The sequence below is a fragment of the Channa argus genome, chromosome 5 (genome assembly GCF_033026475.1).
Source record: "Channa argus isolate prfri chromosome 5, Channa argus male v1.0, whole genome shotgun sequence".
Classification (NCBI taxonomy): domain Eukaryota; kingdom Metazoa; phylum Chordata; class Actinopteri; order Anabantiformes; family Channidae; genus Channa; species Channa argus.
In genome coordinates, this window is record NC_090201.1 from 7,000,032 (window position 1) to 7,014,630 (window position 14,599).

Consider the following 14,599-nt stretch of genomic DNA (forward strand, 5'->3'; position numbering starts at 1 on the left):
AATATTCTACTAAATTTCTCAGTTTGTTGTTAGGTGTGGACACAACTGACTGCCCTGACAGAGGCCACGGGCCCTGCCCTTCACAATCTATGAAGTGATAAAATTCGCCTCTACAGGGATGCTCCTAATGCAACTTTCTCTCACTCCCTCACTGTGTGTACAGTGCATAAAATAACTGGGATACAAAAATAGCCGGCTTGAGTTTAGCACAATGACAAAAACGCAGCTTTCCTTTTGTGTCAATTGAGACAAGTGCTCAGCACCAATAGGCGTCGGAGGAGGTGGCATATGCTAATGAGGGACAAATGTCCACTGGCCGTGACCTTGAGAAACACAGTATAAAGCAGGGCACATCTCTCCAAGCTGTTATTTCGTTGTGGTCGTCCTGAGGCCAGCGGACAACGTTTTACTTTTGTTTGGTAGGTTAATCGTTGCGCATTTTACGCACGGGTCGGCTGCACTTTAAAGCGACTTGCAGAGTATTAATTTCATTTATGGCAGTAGGGTAATGCTGTTTACTTTGGGTGACACGTGTCAGTTAACACGATTTAAGCTTGTGACTTTTTGTTTTCATTTGGAGAGAGTGGATTTTCGCTCTTTACGCACAAACATTGTTTTCCTCGCCACGCACAGATTTCATCAATAATGGAAGCAACAAAACCATCTGTAACACATAAAGAACAGCTGATCCTAACAAAAAGCTTTGTTTTCTTACTAAAGGAATCCCACAACTCGTCTGTCTCGCTGGTGCGTCCTCGTTTTGGGGACAGCGCGGAGGTGCCACTATGTCGCGCTTTGACATGAAGGAGTTCGGGGAGGCTGCACCGTTTTTGCGCAAATCTGATCTGGATCTGCTGACGGTGCACACTGTCGCTATTGACGGTAGGCCTAATAAGGACACATCGAAGAAACAGAACCTTATAGGGAACATAACATTATAAAAGTTATAAAAGTTTTATGGGTAGTTTTGAATGCAACCTTACGCTTATAGATTATAAATCAGCAGGTGTCAGCAGGTTGCCTTTGTTAAACAGTTATCAAACTTGAAAGAAATTATTACTTTTAGAACTAGGAGTCTTATTTTTTGTGAACGTAAAATGTCATAATTTACTATTATATGATTTTAACTTGCTACCATACGCATAAAGATTTTTACTGTTGCTACAATATGAACATTTTTGAAATACGCTTCTTAAAAATGTGTTAACTTCCATAAAGCTGTGCTGATTTTTTTTTAAATCCGTTCTTTGCTGAGCTTTGGCTTTACCAAAACCCTGCGACCCTAAATACACACCTCTCTGCTGTGCTGTTAGGAAAGAAAAGAGCTTGGATCCCAGATGAAAAAGAAGCATACATTGAAATTGAAATCAAGGAGCTCAGGGGTGACAAAGTCATTGTTGAGACCAAAGATGGGAGGGTAAGTGCCCATACTACTACTGTCTACTACTACTACTTCTACTGCCAGGAATAAAACAAGTAAGAATAACCTCAAACCCTACAACACACTGGGAGTCTAACAATGCCCCCCTCATGTCTGCGTGTGTTCATCACTTCAGACTTTGACAGTGAAGGATGGCGACATCCAGCAGATGAATCCTCCTAAGTATGACATGATCGAAGACATGGCCATGCTGACACACCTCAACGAGGCGTCTGTGCTCTACAACCTCCGCAGACGCTACTCTTCCTGGATGATCTACGTGAGTATCCCATTATTGGCTGATGCTACTTCCCCGCTCCAGTTTTCCATGTTCCCTCAGGAGACACAATTAGCCAGATTCAGTTACTGAGCTCAGTCATAGTTCACCGTGTGAACTGGTGATCCTGAGCAATTACAATGTGTCAGTGGCAGAACTTGTCACTTTGGTTTCAATTGATGTGTAGTAGTGACTTAATCCTGTCTTCGTGTTTCGTCAGACCTACTCTGGGCTTTTCTGTGTGACGGTGAATCCATACAAGTGGCTGCCCGTCTACACAGCCGCCGTGGTCGCTGGTTACAAAGGCAAACGCCGCAGTGAGATTCCCCCACACATCTACTCCATCGCAGATAATGCCTACAATGACATGCTGAGGAGTGAGTGCGCACACACACACACACACACACACACACACACACACACACACACACACACACACACACACACACACACACACACACACACACACACACACACACACACACTTAACTATTAACTTACAGTTCACACAAGCATATGTAGACTATATTATTATAAGCACTGCTTCATGAATGAAATACGCAAATATAAAGACCTATTTGTTTTCTCTTCATCAGATCGGGAGAATCAGTCCATGCTCATCACGTGAGTATTAATTGCAGTTTTGTTTCAAGCCGCATATCAGAGGTGAAACACACATGTTGTATGTATAACATGTAGAAACTACACACGCAGCCAATAAAAGAGAGAAATTTTTCCTTTTTTCTAATTTCTTACCTCACAATTTTTTTCTTTTTACTTCTGTTTGGTAAATGCAGTGTAATGATTTGGATTTGGATTTACACTAAACTGTTTTGTGAACAGTTTTGACTGTACTTGTTGTTTGTACACTTTGTTATTTTTCACACTCCTATAGCGGAGAATCCGGTGCTGGCAAAACTGTCAACACGAAACGTGTCATTCAGTATTTTGCCATTGTGGCAGCTCTTGGGGAAACAACTGCCAAAAAAGGAGTAAGGCTGAAGTGGCAACCCATATTTTTTATTTTCGACCTTCCCTTTTTAAGCTTTTTTGCTGTATTTTCTTTTTTTTTTTTTCCCTTTTTTGGTCCCGGGACTTCTCCGGTGCATTCCATTAAGCTGTGTCCATACATTTTCCTCACTCACTGTCAAAGTGGTGAATGTGAGAACTGATTACATTCATGTCTGCATCTTTACCCTGGTGTGTTGTGTAGTCATTGCCAGCCACTTTACTATGCTTCCTCATTGATTTTTGAATAAATACCTTTTCCCTTTCCATGTAATTTCTTTATTTTTGGCTCCAAATGTTTTCCATTATCTTCCCCTCTCCTTTAATTTTTGTTTTTTGACTTTTCTTTTTTGTTTTATGCTTATTTTTCCTCCCTTTTTCTCATCTGCGTTTACCAAACCTCATCATATAAAACAAGATGGCCATTGATATTTACCACGGCTTTAACAACCAGATTCTAATTTCCAGTCGGTCATGGTGTTCCCCTTTGTTGTGAAAGCATTATTCAGTCGCACTTGAGATGATAATACACTCACAGGTTCTCACCTTTGTCTTTTACAACAGGGTCCTGCCACTAAAACAGGGGTAAGTTTTATTATCATTAATTATTATTATTAATGCAGCTACATTATGTGTAATAGCACTTTAAAATAAACTTTAAAATGTAAATGGACTTTAAGTATATGTTTTACTCCCAGGGGACTCTGGAGGATCAGGTTATTGAAGCAAACCCAGCCATGGAGGCGTTTGGTAATGCCAAAACGATAAGGAATGACAACTCATCCCGTTTTGTAAGTACCTGGAAAACCTCTCATGTCTGATGTATGAATTTAATGTTCACGGTGTCACATTTTGTCTTGTGCGTCTCACCAATAATTCTCCACAGGGCAAATTCATCAGGATCCACTTTGGACCTACTGGCAAACTGGCCTCAGCTGATATTGATATTTGTGAGTTAGTTATCACTCGCTGTATCTTAGCACCATGGAATTCTCATTTTGCTGGAACATTAATATAAACATGTGACACCTCTCTGACTTTCAGATCTTCTGGAAAAATCCAGAGTGATATTTCAGCAGCCGGGTGAAAGGAGTTATCACATCTACTACCAGATTATGTCGCAGAAGAAACCAGAACTTTTAGGTTTGTCATCAAGGCTGCTTTTGATATTTTGTTACTTACCGTTGCCTGACTAAATAAAGCACACATGAACCTGGGAATTCTTCATTGCAGACATGCTGCTGGTGTCCTCCAACCCGTACGACTATCACTTCTGCTCACAGGGTGTCACCACTGTGGAGACCATGGATGACAAACACGAGCTGATGGCCACAGATGTAAAAGCTTTTATCTTTTTCCAAAGTAACAGAAATTCAGCTGCATCTGCATCGTAAACTCCGAATAGATTCCTCTGTGAGATCACGTTGCCTTGGCTTCTCTGCAGCATGCCATGGATGTCCTCGGCTTCTTGCCCGATGAAAAGTACGGCTGCTATAAAATAGTTGGAGCCATCATGCACTTTGGCAACATGAAATTCAAGCAAAAGCAGCGTGAGGAGCAGGCGGAGACTGACGGCACTGAAAGTACAAACAGCTACTGTAACATTACACTGAAAGCAACTGCAGTTTTGAAAGCCAAATGCTCATTGACTTCTCCTTTTGTATAATTATTTTGTCCTGTTTGTTGATTAGGTGCAGACAAGGCCTCCTACCTGATGGGAGTCAGTTCAGCTGACCTCATTAAGGGCCTCCTCCACCCGAGGGTGAAGGTGGGGAATGAGTATGTGGTGAAAGGACAGAACGTTGAACAGGTAAGGAGCTATGGTTTCCACTGTGTGTGCTATTTTCTCTGTAAAATTGGAAATGGAAAGTGAGCCACAAATGAACAACAGATCTATCTATTTATCTAAAAGCGGAACTGTAGTATGAAAAGGTCATTTACACTGTAGTAAATCATCAGTGTGTCAATTTATAACTGGTATGCTGATGAGGACGCGGTTTCTTAATCCTCGATCAATACACTCACCACTCCACACACACACTAGAATCTGGTATCTAAGCAACAGGGGCTATCCATGTGAATGACAGTTGTACCCCTTGTGTGTGTGTGTGTGTGTGTGTGTGTATGTGTGTGTATGTGTGTGTATGTGTGTGTATGTGTGTGTGGGTGCTGTAGGTTAACTATGCTGTCGGTGCTCTGGCCAAAGCCACATATGACCGCATGTTTAAATGGCTTGTGGGACGCATCAACCGGACCCTGTACACCTCCCTGCCTCGCCAGTACTTCATAGGAGTCCTGGACATTGCTGGGTTTGAAATCTTTGAGGCAAGTTGATCTCTGCTGCTTTTATTTTCACATGAATAAAGATGTTAACGTTGTCTTTATTTAAAAACCATTAAGATCAAACTGATTGTCTGGTTGTATGGTCACATTTTGGTTCATCTAAATCTAATGTTGGTGAATTGGTGAGGATGAATTTTTGTATTCAGTATGTTTTCCATGCTGTTCACTTCTAATGCTTCCTCTGCACACCTATTATTGCAGCTCAACAGCTTCGAGCAGCTGTGCATCAACTTCACAAATGAGAAACTGCAACAGTTTTTCAACCACCACATGTTCATCCTGGAGCAGGAGGAGTACAAGAGGGAGGGCATTGAATGGACCTTTATTGATTTCGGGCTGGACCTTCAAGCTTGCATAGATCTCATTGAAAAGGTAAACAAAGCACTGAATTTAATTCTAAATAATTATCCAAGAGACATATTAGACCATCATGCTTCTCTTCCCCCAGCCTATGGGCATCATGTCCATCCTCGAAGAGGAGTGCATGTTCCCAAAAGCCACTGACCAGAGCTTTAAAGCCAAGCTGTATGACAATCACATTGGCAAGTCACCTAACTTCCAAAAGCCACGTCCAGACAAGAAGCGCAAGTATGAGACCCATTTTGAGCTGGTGCACTACGCTGGAGTGGTCAGTACGTTTGTACTAGTGGCAGACAACGATACAATCTTTTGCAAGTAATGGAAAATTCACCATATTTACTCTGGTTTCTCAAAGGTACCGTATAACATCTTTGGCTGGCTGGACAAAAACAAAGACCCACTGAATGAGACAGTGGTGGTGTGTTTTCAGAAGTCTGCCAACAAGCTGCTAGCTTCTTTGTACGAGAATTATATCGGCTCAGACGCAGGTAATGTAAACAGGATTCTACAGCATATATGCTACCTTAAGAAGGGCAGACTAATGATTGTGCTAATTACCTCACAGTATCTGACCCAAAGACTGGTGGCAAGGAAAAGAGAAAGAAAGCTGCCTCTTTCCAGACTGTGTCTCAGCTTCACAAGGTGAGTGTGAAATCACGAGTGAAAAGATGCATGTGAATGCAGAGTAAGATTATTCTGTGTTTTGGATGGTGTGAGGAATTGTGGGCTTCACTGGATAGTGGGGATGGAGGCAGTTAAGACTTGCAGTGATGTTTAGGGCAATGTTCACATGAACATCACTTTAAGTCTGTGCTGGCTCCTCTCTCATTTACATCAAGGACAAGATGTGGAACATTTGTGGGATAAATGTGTTGTATGAAGGTTCTACTTAAGTAAATAAGTGAAGTAAGCAGCATCTTTTTTATTTACCCATTAACGTTGTTCCTCCTGCAGGAAAATCTGAACAAGCTGATGACCAACCTCCGCTGCACCCAGCCTCACTTTGTTCGCTGCATTATCCCTAATGAGACGAAGACTCCAGGTAGTGCACAGCATCATCATCGCAGCATAACAACATAACATTAACACTGATGGGATCTAAATTTTTATTGACGCCTTTTCTGTGCAGGGATCATGGATCCATTTCTGGTGCTGCACCAGCTGCGCTGCAACGGTGTGCTGGAAGGCATTAGGATCTGCAGAAAAGGTTTTCCCAACCGCATCCTCTATGCTGAGTTCAAACAGCGGTAAGAAAATTCCAGACACACAAAAAAGGCTAAAATCACTTTTTGGAGGCAGTGGCAGGAAGTCCCTGAAGCAGCCCTGAAACACTATTTCATTTTTTTATTTATTTAGCTATCGCATCTTGAACCCCCATGCCATCCCTGATGATACGTTTATGGACAGCAGGAAAGGTGCAGAGAAGTTGCTGGCTTCCCTGGATATAGACCACAACCAGTACAAATTTGGACACACAAAGGTAAAAGAAGTTCTGCTTAATGAATTTGTTGTTTTGATACATACATTTACTTTTACCTGGAATAACCTCTGTACCTAAAATAAGATGTTAAATGCAAAACGATTCTTCTATGATTGTGGTAAAATAGCATCCCACTATGCTCCACGCTATTAAGTGATTTACAAATTTGAAGCACAGTATGATGGTTTAAATTAATCACTGATAAAAAAAACATTTTTCTAAGATTTCAATCAATTTATTTTTGCTATTGTTTTTTTCTTTAAGAAAAAGGTACTGCCAACCTAACCTGCCTTCCCTTTCCTCCTGTCCTGTAGGTGTTCTTTAAAGCAGGCCTGCTGGGTCACCTCGAGGAGCTGAGGGACGAGCGCTTGGCCAAAGTCTTGACAATGCTGCAGGCAGTCGCTCGTGGTAAAATCATGAGGATGGAGCTCAGTAGGATGATGGAAAGGAGGTGAAAGATCTATACTATTCCATTTTTTAGCAAATAATTTTTTTATAAAAGCCTTTGAGCTTTGTATCCCAGGAAGGTGAAGACGCGCGTGTGTGTGTGTATATATATATAAAAAAAGACGTCCAACACCAGTTGCTTCTCTGAACAGGTTCAACAGCAACATGATCGGCCACAAGCCTGTCAGCTTGTGATACACTATATCTTAGTGTTCACCCCCTCACTCTAATATGCGTGGCATGCAAGGGCAGTGTTATCGGCGTGTGTATGGCGTGTGCTTGCCCTTGTATGGTTAACAGGCATGTGTGTGGCCCTACTGTTAATAAGGTCCCCATCCCACTCTCACACACACACACCCACCCACCACTCTCAGGTCTCTAGCCATTCTCTCCATCCGCTCTGTCTAAATTAAACAATACTGACGGTGTCCTCAGAGCCAGGTGGCGACATGTGTCAAGTAGCAGCTGCTCTGGCCCTCCCTAAAAATACAACCCTCTGCCTCCTCCCTGGATGCCCAGTGGCCCCTGGCCCCTTTTGTCCCGCGGCGCCTGTACTTCTAAATGGGTGCATTGATAGGATATGTGGAGGGTGAAAGAGGATTAAAGCCGGGCCGCTGGACAGAGGGCTTTAGTTTCTAAATAAACATAGACACTCACCTTTGAGAGGCACCCAGCATAGAGTCATGTCAAAAATGCAATCCCCCACCCTCAAACAGTCACCTCCGACCCTGACGTGTACACACTCACTCAAACTCACCCTCTAAACAGTGACAGGAAGTCCTTGACCAGTCTGCTCCGGGTCCATATTTAGGGCCGTGAGACGTCATCGTACTGAGACTAAATCAATCTAGTAGCCCTGTTTGGTCACAGTCATAAAACATCAAAAGCAGCGTTAGGTGTATGATTTCAGATTGCATCCCTTGGTGTATGATTAGACGCAAGACAAGATAGTGGAAGGATTATTGCCAAAAATCAAGCACCAAGGAGGAGCAACTACATAAATAAACGGGGAAGTCCAGGATAAATCTTATTGAACTTCTCTGTATAAACTTGCTCTCAACTTCACTTTGACTGGTTAAATGTACCCCCCCCCCCCCCCACCCATGTTCTAGGTGTGTTCTTGTAAATATAATTTAAACTGGCTATTAGTTTAACTCATTTACTAAACATTGTTCTCATTTTTTTAACTGTCAAACTGTAATTGCTTGCTTAGTCAAGTTTGCTTTCATCGCACTAGTGGCAGAAGCGTTAACTTTTGGTTTACTTTTAGTATTTCCAGATATATTAGTTACTTTAAACAATTTATCCATTACATTAAACTACTTTGATATTTGTGTTTTCAACCTGACAAAACAAATAAGTGGTTATAACAAATCCACACTCTATTTCATTTCCATTTTCAGGGAAGCACTGATGATCATCCAGTGGAATATACGGGCCTTCAACGCAGTCAAGCACTGGCCCTGGATGAAGCTCTTCTTCAAAATCAAACCTCTACTCAAGAGTGCTGCTACAGAAAAGGAGCTGGCCGCCCTAAAAGAGGAAATGGCCAAGCTGAAGGAGGCTCTCGAGAAATCAGAGGTCAAGCGTAAAGAGCTGGAGGAGAGGCAGGTCAGTCTGATCCAAGAGAAGAACGACCTTTCTCTACAGCTGCAGGCAGTAAGTGTTACCCCTCATATAGTCACAGATTCAAATTTTGGAGAGACTGCCGTGATATGGGAATACACTGGACACACTTTTTCTCCTCTATCACACAGGAGCAGGACAATCTGGCGGATGCAGAAGACCGCTGTGATCTGCTCATCAAAACCAAGATCCAGCTGGAGGCAAAAGTAAAGGAACTCCTGGAGAGGCTGGAAGATGAAGAGGAGATGAGCACCAATCTGCTCGCCAAGAAGCGCAAGCTTGAGGACGAGTGTGCTGAGCTGAAGAAAGACATAGACGATCTAGAGCTCACCTTGTCCAAAGTGGAAAAGGAGAAGCATGCTATTGAGAACAAGGTGAGAAGAACTGTAAACTTCCTCTAGAGGGCACTGAGAGGCCACAGAAAGATCCAAAGGGCCTATGGAGTTTACTGGACGTGCCAATCAAAAATTTAAATCATTGAGTTTTTGAGATCTCATTTCATAGCGGTTGAGCATATTTTCTAACACTGGCTCACAGGTGAAGAATCTGATTGAGGAAATGTCCGCTTTGGATGAAACCATACTGAAGCTAACCAAAGAGAAGAAGGCTCTCCAAGAGGCTCACCAGCAGACACTGGACGACCTGCAGGCAGAGGAGGACAAAGTCAACACTCTGACCAAAGCCAAGGCAAAGCTGGAGCAACAAGTAGATGATGTGAGTTTATTTATTGGCTAGAAAAGCGTAGAAAAACACTATTCTATTGTGTAATATTCTCTTTATCTTCCTAATGTCAAACAGCTGGAGGGCTCATTAGAACAAGAGAAGAAGCTGCGTATGGACCTTGAAAGGGTCAGACGTAAGCTGGAGGGAGATCTAAAACTCTCTCTGGAGTCTGTTATGGACCTGGAGAATGACAAGCAGCAACTTGAAGAGAAGCTGAAAAAGTGAGTAATATCATGTATTCATAAAAAAAACATTGTCTATACTTTGAAGCTATTAAATGATTAACATCATGACCTTTTGAAAAAAAAAAAAAAAAAACAGGAAAGACTATGAAATAAATGTTTTGAGCACACGGATCGAAGATGAGCAAGCTGTGGTCAACCAGCTCCAGAAGAAAATAAAGGAGCTCCAGGTGAAAACTAGTCTCACCCCTTTGGCAGAGCCATCATAAGACATGATTATAAATTAATTATTGACCACTGCTTTCTTTTAGGCTCGTACAGAGGAGCTTGAAGAGGAGCTGGAGGCAGACCGGGCTTGTAGGGCCAAAGTGGAGAAGCAGCGTGGTGATGTGGCTCGTGAGCTGGAGGAGCTTAGCGAGCGCCTGGAAGAGGCTGGTGGGGCTACCTCTGCCCAAATTGAGCTCAATAAGAAGAGAGAGGCCGATTTTCTGAAGCTGCGACGAGACCTGGAGGAGGCCATGCTGCACCATGAGGCCACAACCGCAGCCTTACGGAAGAAGCACGCTGACAGCGTCGCAGAGCTAAGTGAGCAGATCGACAGCCTACAGAGAGTCAAGCAGAAGCTGGAGAAGGAAAGGAGCGAGGCAAAGATGGAGGTTGACGATTTGGCATCTACTGTGGAGCAGCTCTCCAAAGGCAAGGTCTGTACAAGAGATGAAGAACACACACGCTGAGAGATTTAAAATGAAAGTAAATAAGCTGAATCCCACAAAAAAACTTTTACACCTGTTGTCTGCAGGCTACTTCAGAGAAGATGTGTCGCATGTATGAAGATCAGATGAATGAGGCCAAAGCCAAGGTTGAAGAGCTCCAAAGGCAGCTTAGTGAAACCAGCACCCAAAGGGCCCGTGCACAGGCTGAGAGTGGTATGGGCCTTTGATTTGAATAGAAATCTCACAAACAGATTTAACAGACCATTAATAACACAGAATCCTTCTTCTTTTCCTGGTCTAGCCGAGCTAGGCAGGAAGCTTGAAGAGCGAGAATCCACGGTGTCCCAGCTCCAGCGTGCCAAGAACTCATTTAGCCAGAATGCTGAGGAGCTCAAGAAACAGCTGGAGGAGGAGAGTAAGGTCAGAAATTCACAATCAGTCACTGATCATTGACTCGTGGGTAATACATTTAGAATTAGTCCAGATAACTAACTGCTCTCCACTATTACAATTCTCTTAAGGCTAAAAATGCCCTGGCCCATGCACTACAGTCATCCAGACATGACTGCGATCTTCTAAGAGAGCAGTATGAAGAGGAGCAAGAAGCCAAGGCAGAGCTGCAGAGAGCTTATTCCAAGGCCAATGCTGAGGTTGCTCAGTGGAGAACAAAGTATGAAACTGATGCCATTCAGAGGACTGAGGAGCTGGAGGAAGCCAAGTAAGTGAGGTGTACTCAGATTTGCTGCACCACAAATATAGTACAGCATGGTCTGTTGAAGGCGTGCATGTCAAATTTGTTTGCCTCTTATCAGGAAGAAGCTGGTGACACGGTTGCAGGACGCTGAAGAGACAGTGGAGGCATCCAATGCCAAGTGCTCTTCACTGGAGAAGACCAAGCATCGTCTCCAGACAGATATCGAAGATCTCGTCATCGACCTGGAGCGTGCTAATGCTGCTGCTGCTGCCTTGGACAAGAAGCAACGCAACTTTGACAAGGTATTAGCTAATGGCAGTTTTTAGGCACAACTGTTTTGAATGAACAGTACCACTAACACCAAGGCTCAATTACAATGTTCCACTGCAAAATGTGTGTGAATCTTCAAGGTGCTGGCTGAGTGGAAACAGAAGTATGAAGAGTGCCAGTCAGAGCTGGAGTCCTCTCAGAAAGAGTCTCGCAGCCTAAGCACCGAGTTGTTTAAACTGAAAAACACCTACGAGGAGACCATTGATCATCTGGAGACCATTAAGAGGGAGAACAAGAACCTCCAAGGTACACATTTGCTCAGATCATATCCAGCCGGAAAGTTGCTCAATAAAAAAAATTGCATTTTATGAAATATAAACTCCTTGTCCATCTCTACTCCCCTATAGAGGAAATCGCTGACCTATCTGATCAAATCAGTCAGGGAACGAAGACCATCCATGAGATGGAGAAGATAAAAAAGGGTCTGGAAATCGAGAAAAGTGAAATTCAAGCTGCACTAGAGGAAGCTGAAGTAAGCAATATACTGAGTTCTCTATCTTTGGTCATGAATATTCCACAGATCACAAACAGCTGAAATCCTGGGTCTGTCTCTCAGGGTACTCTAGAGCACGAAGAAAGCAAGACTCTTCGGATCCAGCTAGAGCTTAACCAGATCAAGGCAGACGTTGACAAAAAGCTGGCCGAGAAGGATGAGGAAATTGACAACCTCCGGTGAGGTTTATTGTTCTTTTATAGCAGATCTTAATTAAATTCAGTCACACAATTGAGAATTTCTATCGACTCCTTTATCACAATTTTAGCCGGAGCCACCAGAGAACACTGGAGTCTATGCAGGCCACTTTGGATGCTGAGGCCAAGTCTCGTAACGAGGCAGTGCGCCTGAAGAAGAAGATGGAGGGTGACTTGAATGAGATGGAGGTGCAGCTGAACCATGCCAACAGGCAGGCATCAGAGTCCCAGAAACTCCTGAGAAACCTGCAGGTCCAGATCAAGGTAAAACCATGGAGAGCTGGTCGCCTAACTTACCTGTTGTGGCAGATTTATTACATGTGAATTAGGTCAATAAAGTGTCTTACCTTAACTCTGATCTGTTGCTCTAGGACATTCAGCTGGAACTGGATGAGACAGCTCACCACAACGAGGAGCTGAAGGAGCAGGTGGCGGTGACTGAGCGCCGAAACAACCTGTTGACTGCTGAGGTGGAGGAGCTCAGGGCTCTGCTGGAGCAAAACGACCGCTCGAGGAAGCTAGCTGAGCATGAGCTGCTCGAGGCCACCGAGAGAGTCAATCTGTTGCACTCTCAGGTAGGAAGATGCATTAAAATCCATCCGACTGTACATTTATGATAAATAACCCACTTGAATAAACCAGCTGTTCAAATATTTATGGTCTTTCAAGCTAGCAAGTCTTTGTGGTGTTTATCCAGTTCATTAGTGTCTGATTTAGCTGCTCAAATCATTGATACAATATGTAAAATTTTTAAAAACATATTGCAAACAAAATTAATTGAGAGTTTTTCAATTGACGCTTCTGCTCTAGAATACTGGGTTGATAAATCAGAAGAAGAAACTGGAGAGTGATCTGTCCATGCTGTCAAATGAGGTGGATGATGCAGTGCAGGAGTGCCGCAATGCAGAGGAGAAGGCCAAAAAGGCCATCACTGATGTAAGAGTTTGAAGAAACACAATCTAATGTGCATTAGTACAGTTCAGTTGAAGGTTATTTAAACACCTTTTAACACTGATTCTGCATATATTTAGGCTGCCATGATGGCAGAGGAACTGAAGAAGGAACAGGACACGAGTTCCCATCTGGAAAGAATGAAGAAGAACATGGAGCAGACCATAAAGGATCTGCAGATGCGTCTGGATGAAGCTGAGCAGATCGCCCTCAAAGGGGGCAAGAAGCAAGTCCAGAAGTTAGAGGCCAGGGTAAGAGGTGACACTAATTACAAATGTATGCAGTCACTACCCCACTTGATAAAGCTTGCAGTAGGTAATGACAAGGTAATGAGCAATAAGTTAATTGCCAATTTGCTCCTCCTCCTGGTAGGTCAAAGAACTCGAGAATGAACTGGAATCTGAGCAAAAGAAGAGCCAAGAATATCAGAAGGGAGTGCGCAAGTATGAAAGGAGACTCAAAGAGCTCTCCTATCAGGTGAGAAACTGCTTGTTGTTGGACGTAGAGTACATTCCAAAATACTGGATAAAGAAAAAGTAAAGTAAGACCTGACTTTGTTTTATTTTAATGCAGGGTGAGGAAGACAAAAAGAACTTGGTCCGCCTGCAGGACCTTATCGATAAGTTGCAGGCCAAGGTGAAGAGTTACAAAAGACAGACTGAAGAAGCGGTGAGTTCCCCTTCAGATGTCCTGTCGCTGATAAATGATCATCCTAACCACATCATTTGCAATTTCCCAAGTTATTTGTGAAGTGGAAAAATGACTGCAAAACCCGAGCACCGCTCAAGTTTTCTTCTCGTCTTCCCCTGTGCAGGAGGAGCAGGCAAACACCAACCTGTCTAAGTACCGGAAGCTGCAGCATGAGCTTGATGATGCAGAGGAGAGGGCTGATATGGCAGAATCGCAGGTCAACAAACTCCGAGCTCGCACTCGCGACCAAGGTGGCAAGGTTAGTAAACTACATACATATAATACTTTTCATATTACAGTATGGTACAGAAATTGAATGACCTTTGGAAGAATATATTAAAATTAGCCAGCAGCATTCATAACAAGAACTAATCTTAGAAGAGCCTGGATGTAATGCTCTGTTGAAGATGACCTCACATAGCTCTCATGTGATCTACAGTGTGGTCATGAGTAACCCTATGACACTGTGTATGTGGTTGCTAATAAACAACTGTCTTGTGTATTTCAGCTTGCTGAGTGACGCAGTGAGGCCAAACATATCACAGGCAGCCAGCTGCAACAGCTGTGCTTGACTGTGTGGACACGCCCAAATAAAAACTCCTAAACGTTTAAGTGATTGATTTGGCTTTTGTTTCTTTTGGCTTTGGTTTTTCAAAGTGTGAATA

General features: G+C 43.2%; 1 protein-coding gene across 2 annotated transcripts; it reads left to right on the top strand.

The window, feature by feature from the left end:
- Positions 1–324: 324 nt before the first annotated feature.
- Positions 325–14,550, top strand: myh7ba (myosin, heavy chain 7B, cardiac muscle, beta a). 2 transcript variants are annotated; one of them, XM_067504944.1, is made up of 44 exons: positions 325–419; positions 721–882; positions 1,314–1,417; positions 1,557–1,700; positions 1,918–2,074; positions 2,294–2,321; positions 2,593–2,689; positions 3,270–3,290; positions 3,404–3,496; positions 3,592–3,655; positions 3,750–3,848; positions 3,939–4,042; positions 4,150–4,288; positions 4,397–4,515; positions 4,881–5,030; positions 5,250–5,420; positions 5,497–5,676; positions 5,764–5,896; positions 5,974–6,050; positions 6,363–6,450; positions 6,538–6,655; positions 6,765–6,888; positions 7,203–7,339; positions 8,739–8,994; positions 9,093–9,335; positions 9,499–9,675; positions 9,760–9,905; positions 10,006–10,096; positions 10,178–10,567; positions 10,666–10,792; positions 10,881–10,999; positions 11,101–11,297; positions 11,392–11,575; positions 11,684–11,849; positions 11,951–12,075; positions 12,160–12,275; positions 12,365–12,557; positions 12,665–12,868; positions 13,104–13,229; positions 13,325–13,495; positions 13,617–13,721; positions 13,818–13,913; positions 14,059–14,193; positions 14,443–14,550. In XM_067504944.1, the coding sequence occupies exons 2-44, from the start codon at positions 786–788 to the stop codon at positions 14,452–14,454; spliced, it is 5,823 nt and encodes a 1,940-aa protein (XP_067361045.1). In that variant the 5' UTR covers positions 325–419; positions 721–785; the 3' UTR covers positions 14,455–14,550. The 2 variants fall into 2 exon arrangements, with proteins under 2 accessions (XP_067361045.1, XP_067361046.1); XM_067504945.1 differs by lacking the exons at positions 325–419; positions 721–882; positions 1,314–1,417; positions 1,557–1,700; positions 2,593–2,689 and having other exon boundaries at positions 1,984–2,074.
- Positions 14,551–14,599: the final 49 nt, after the last annotated feature.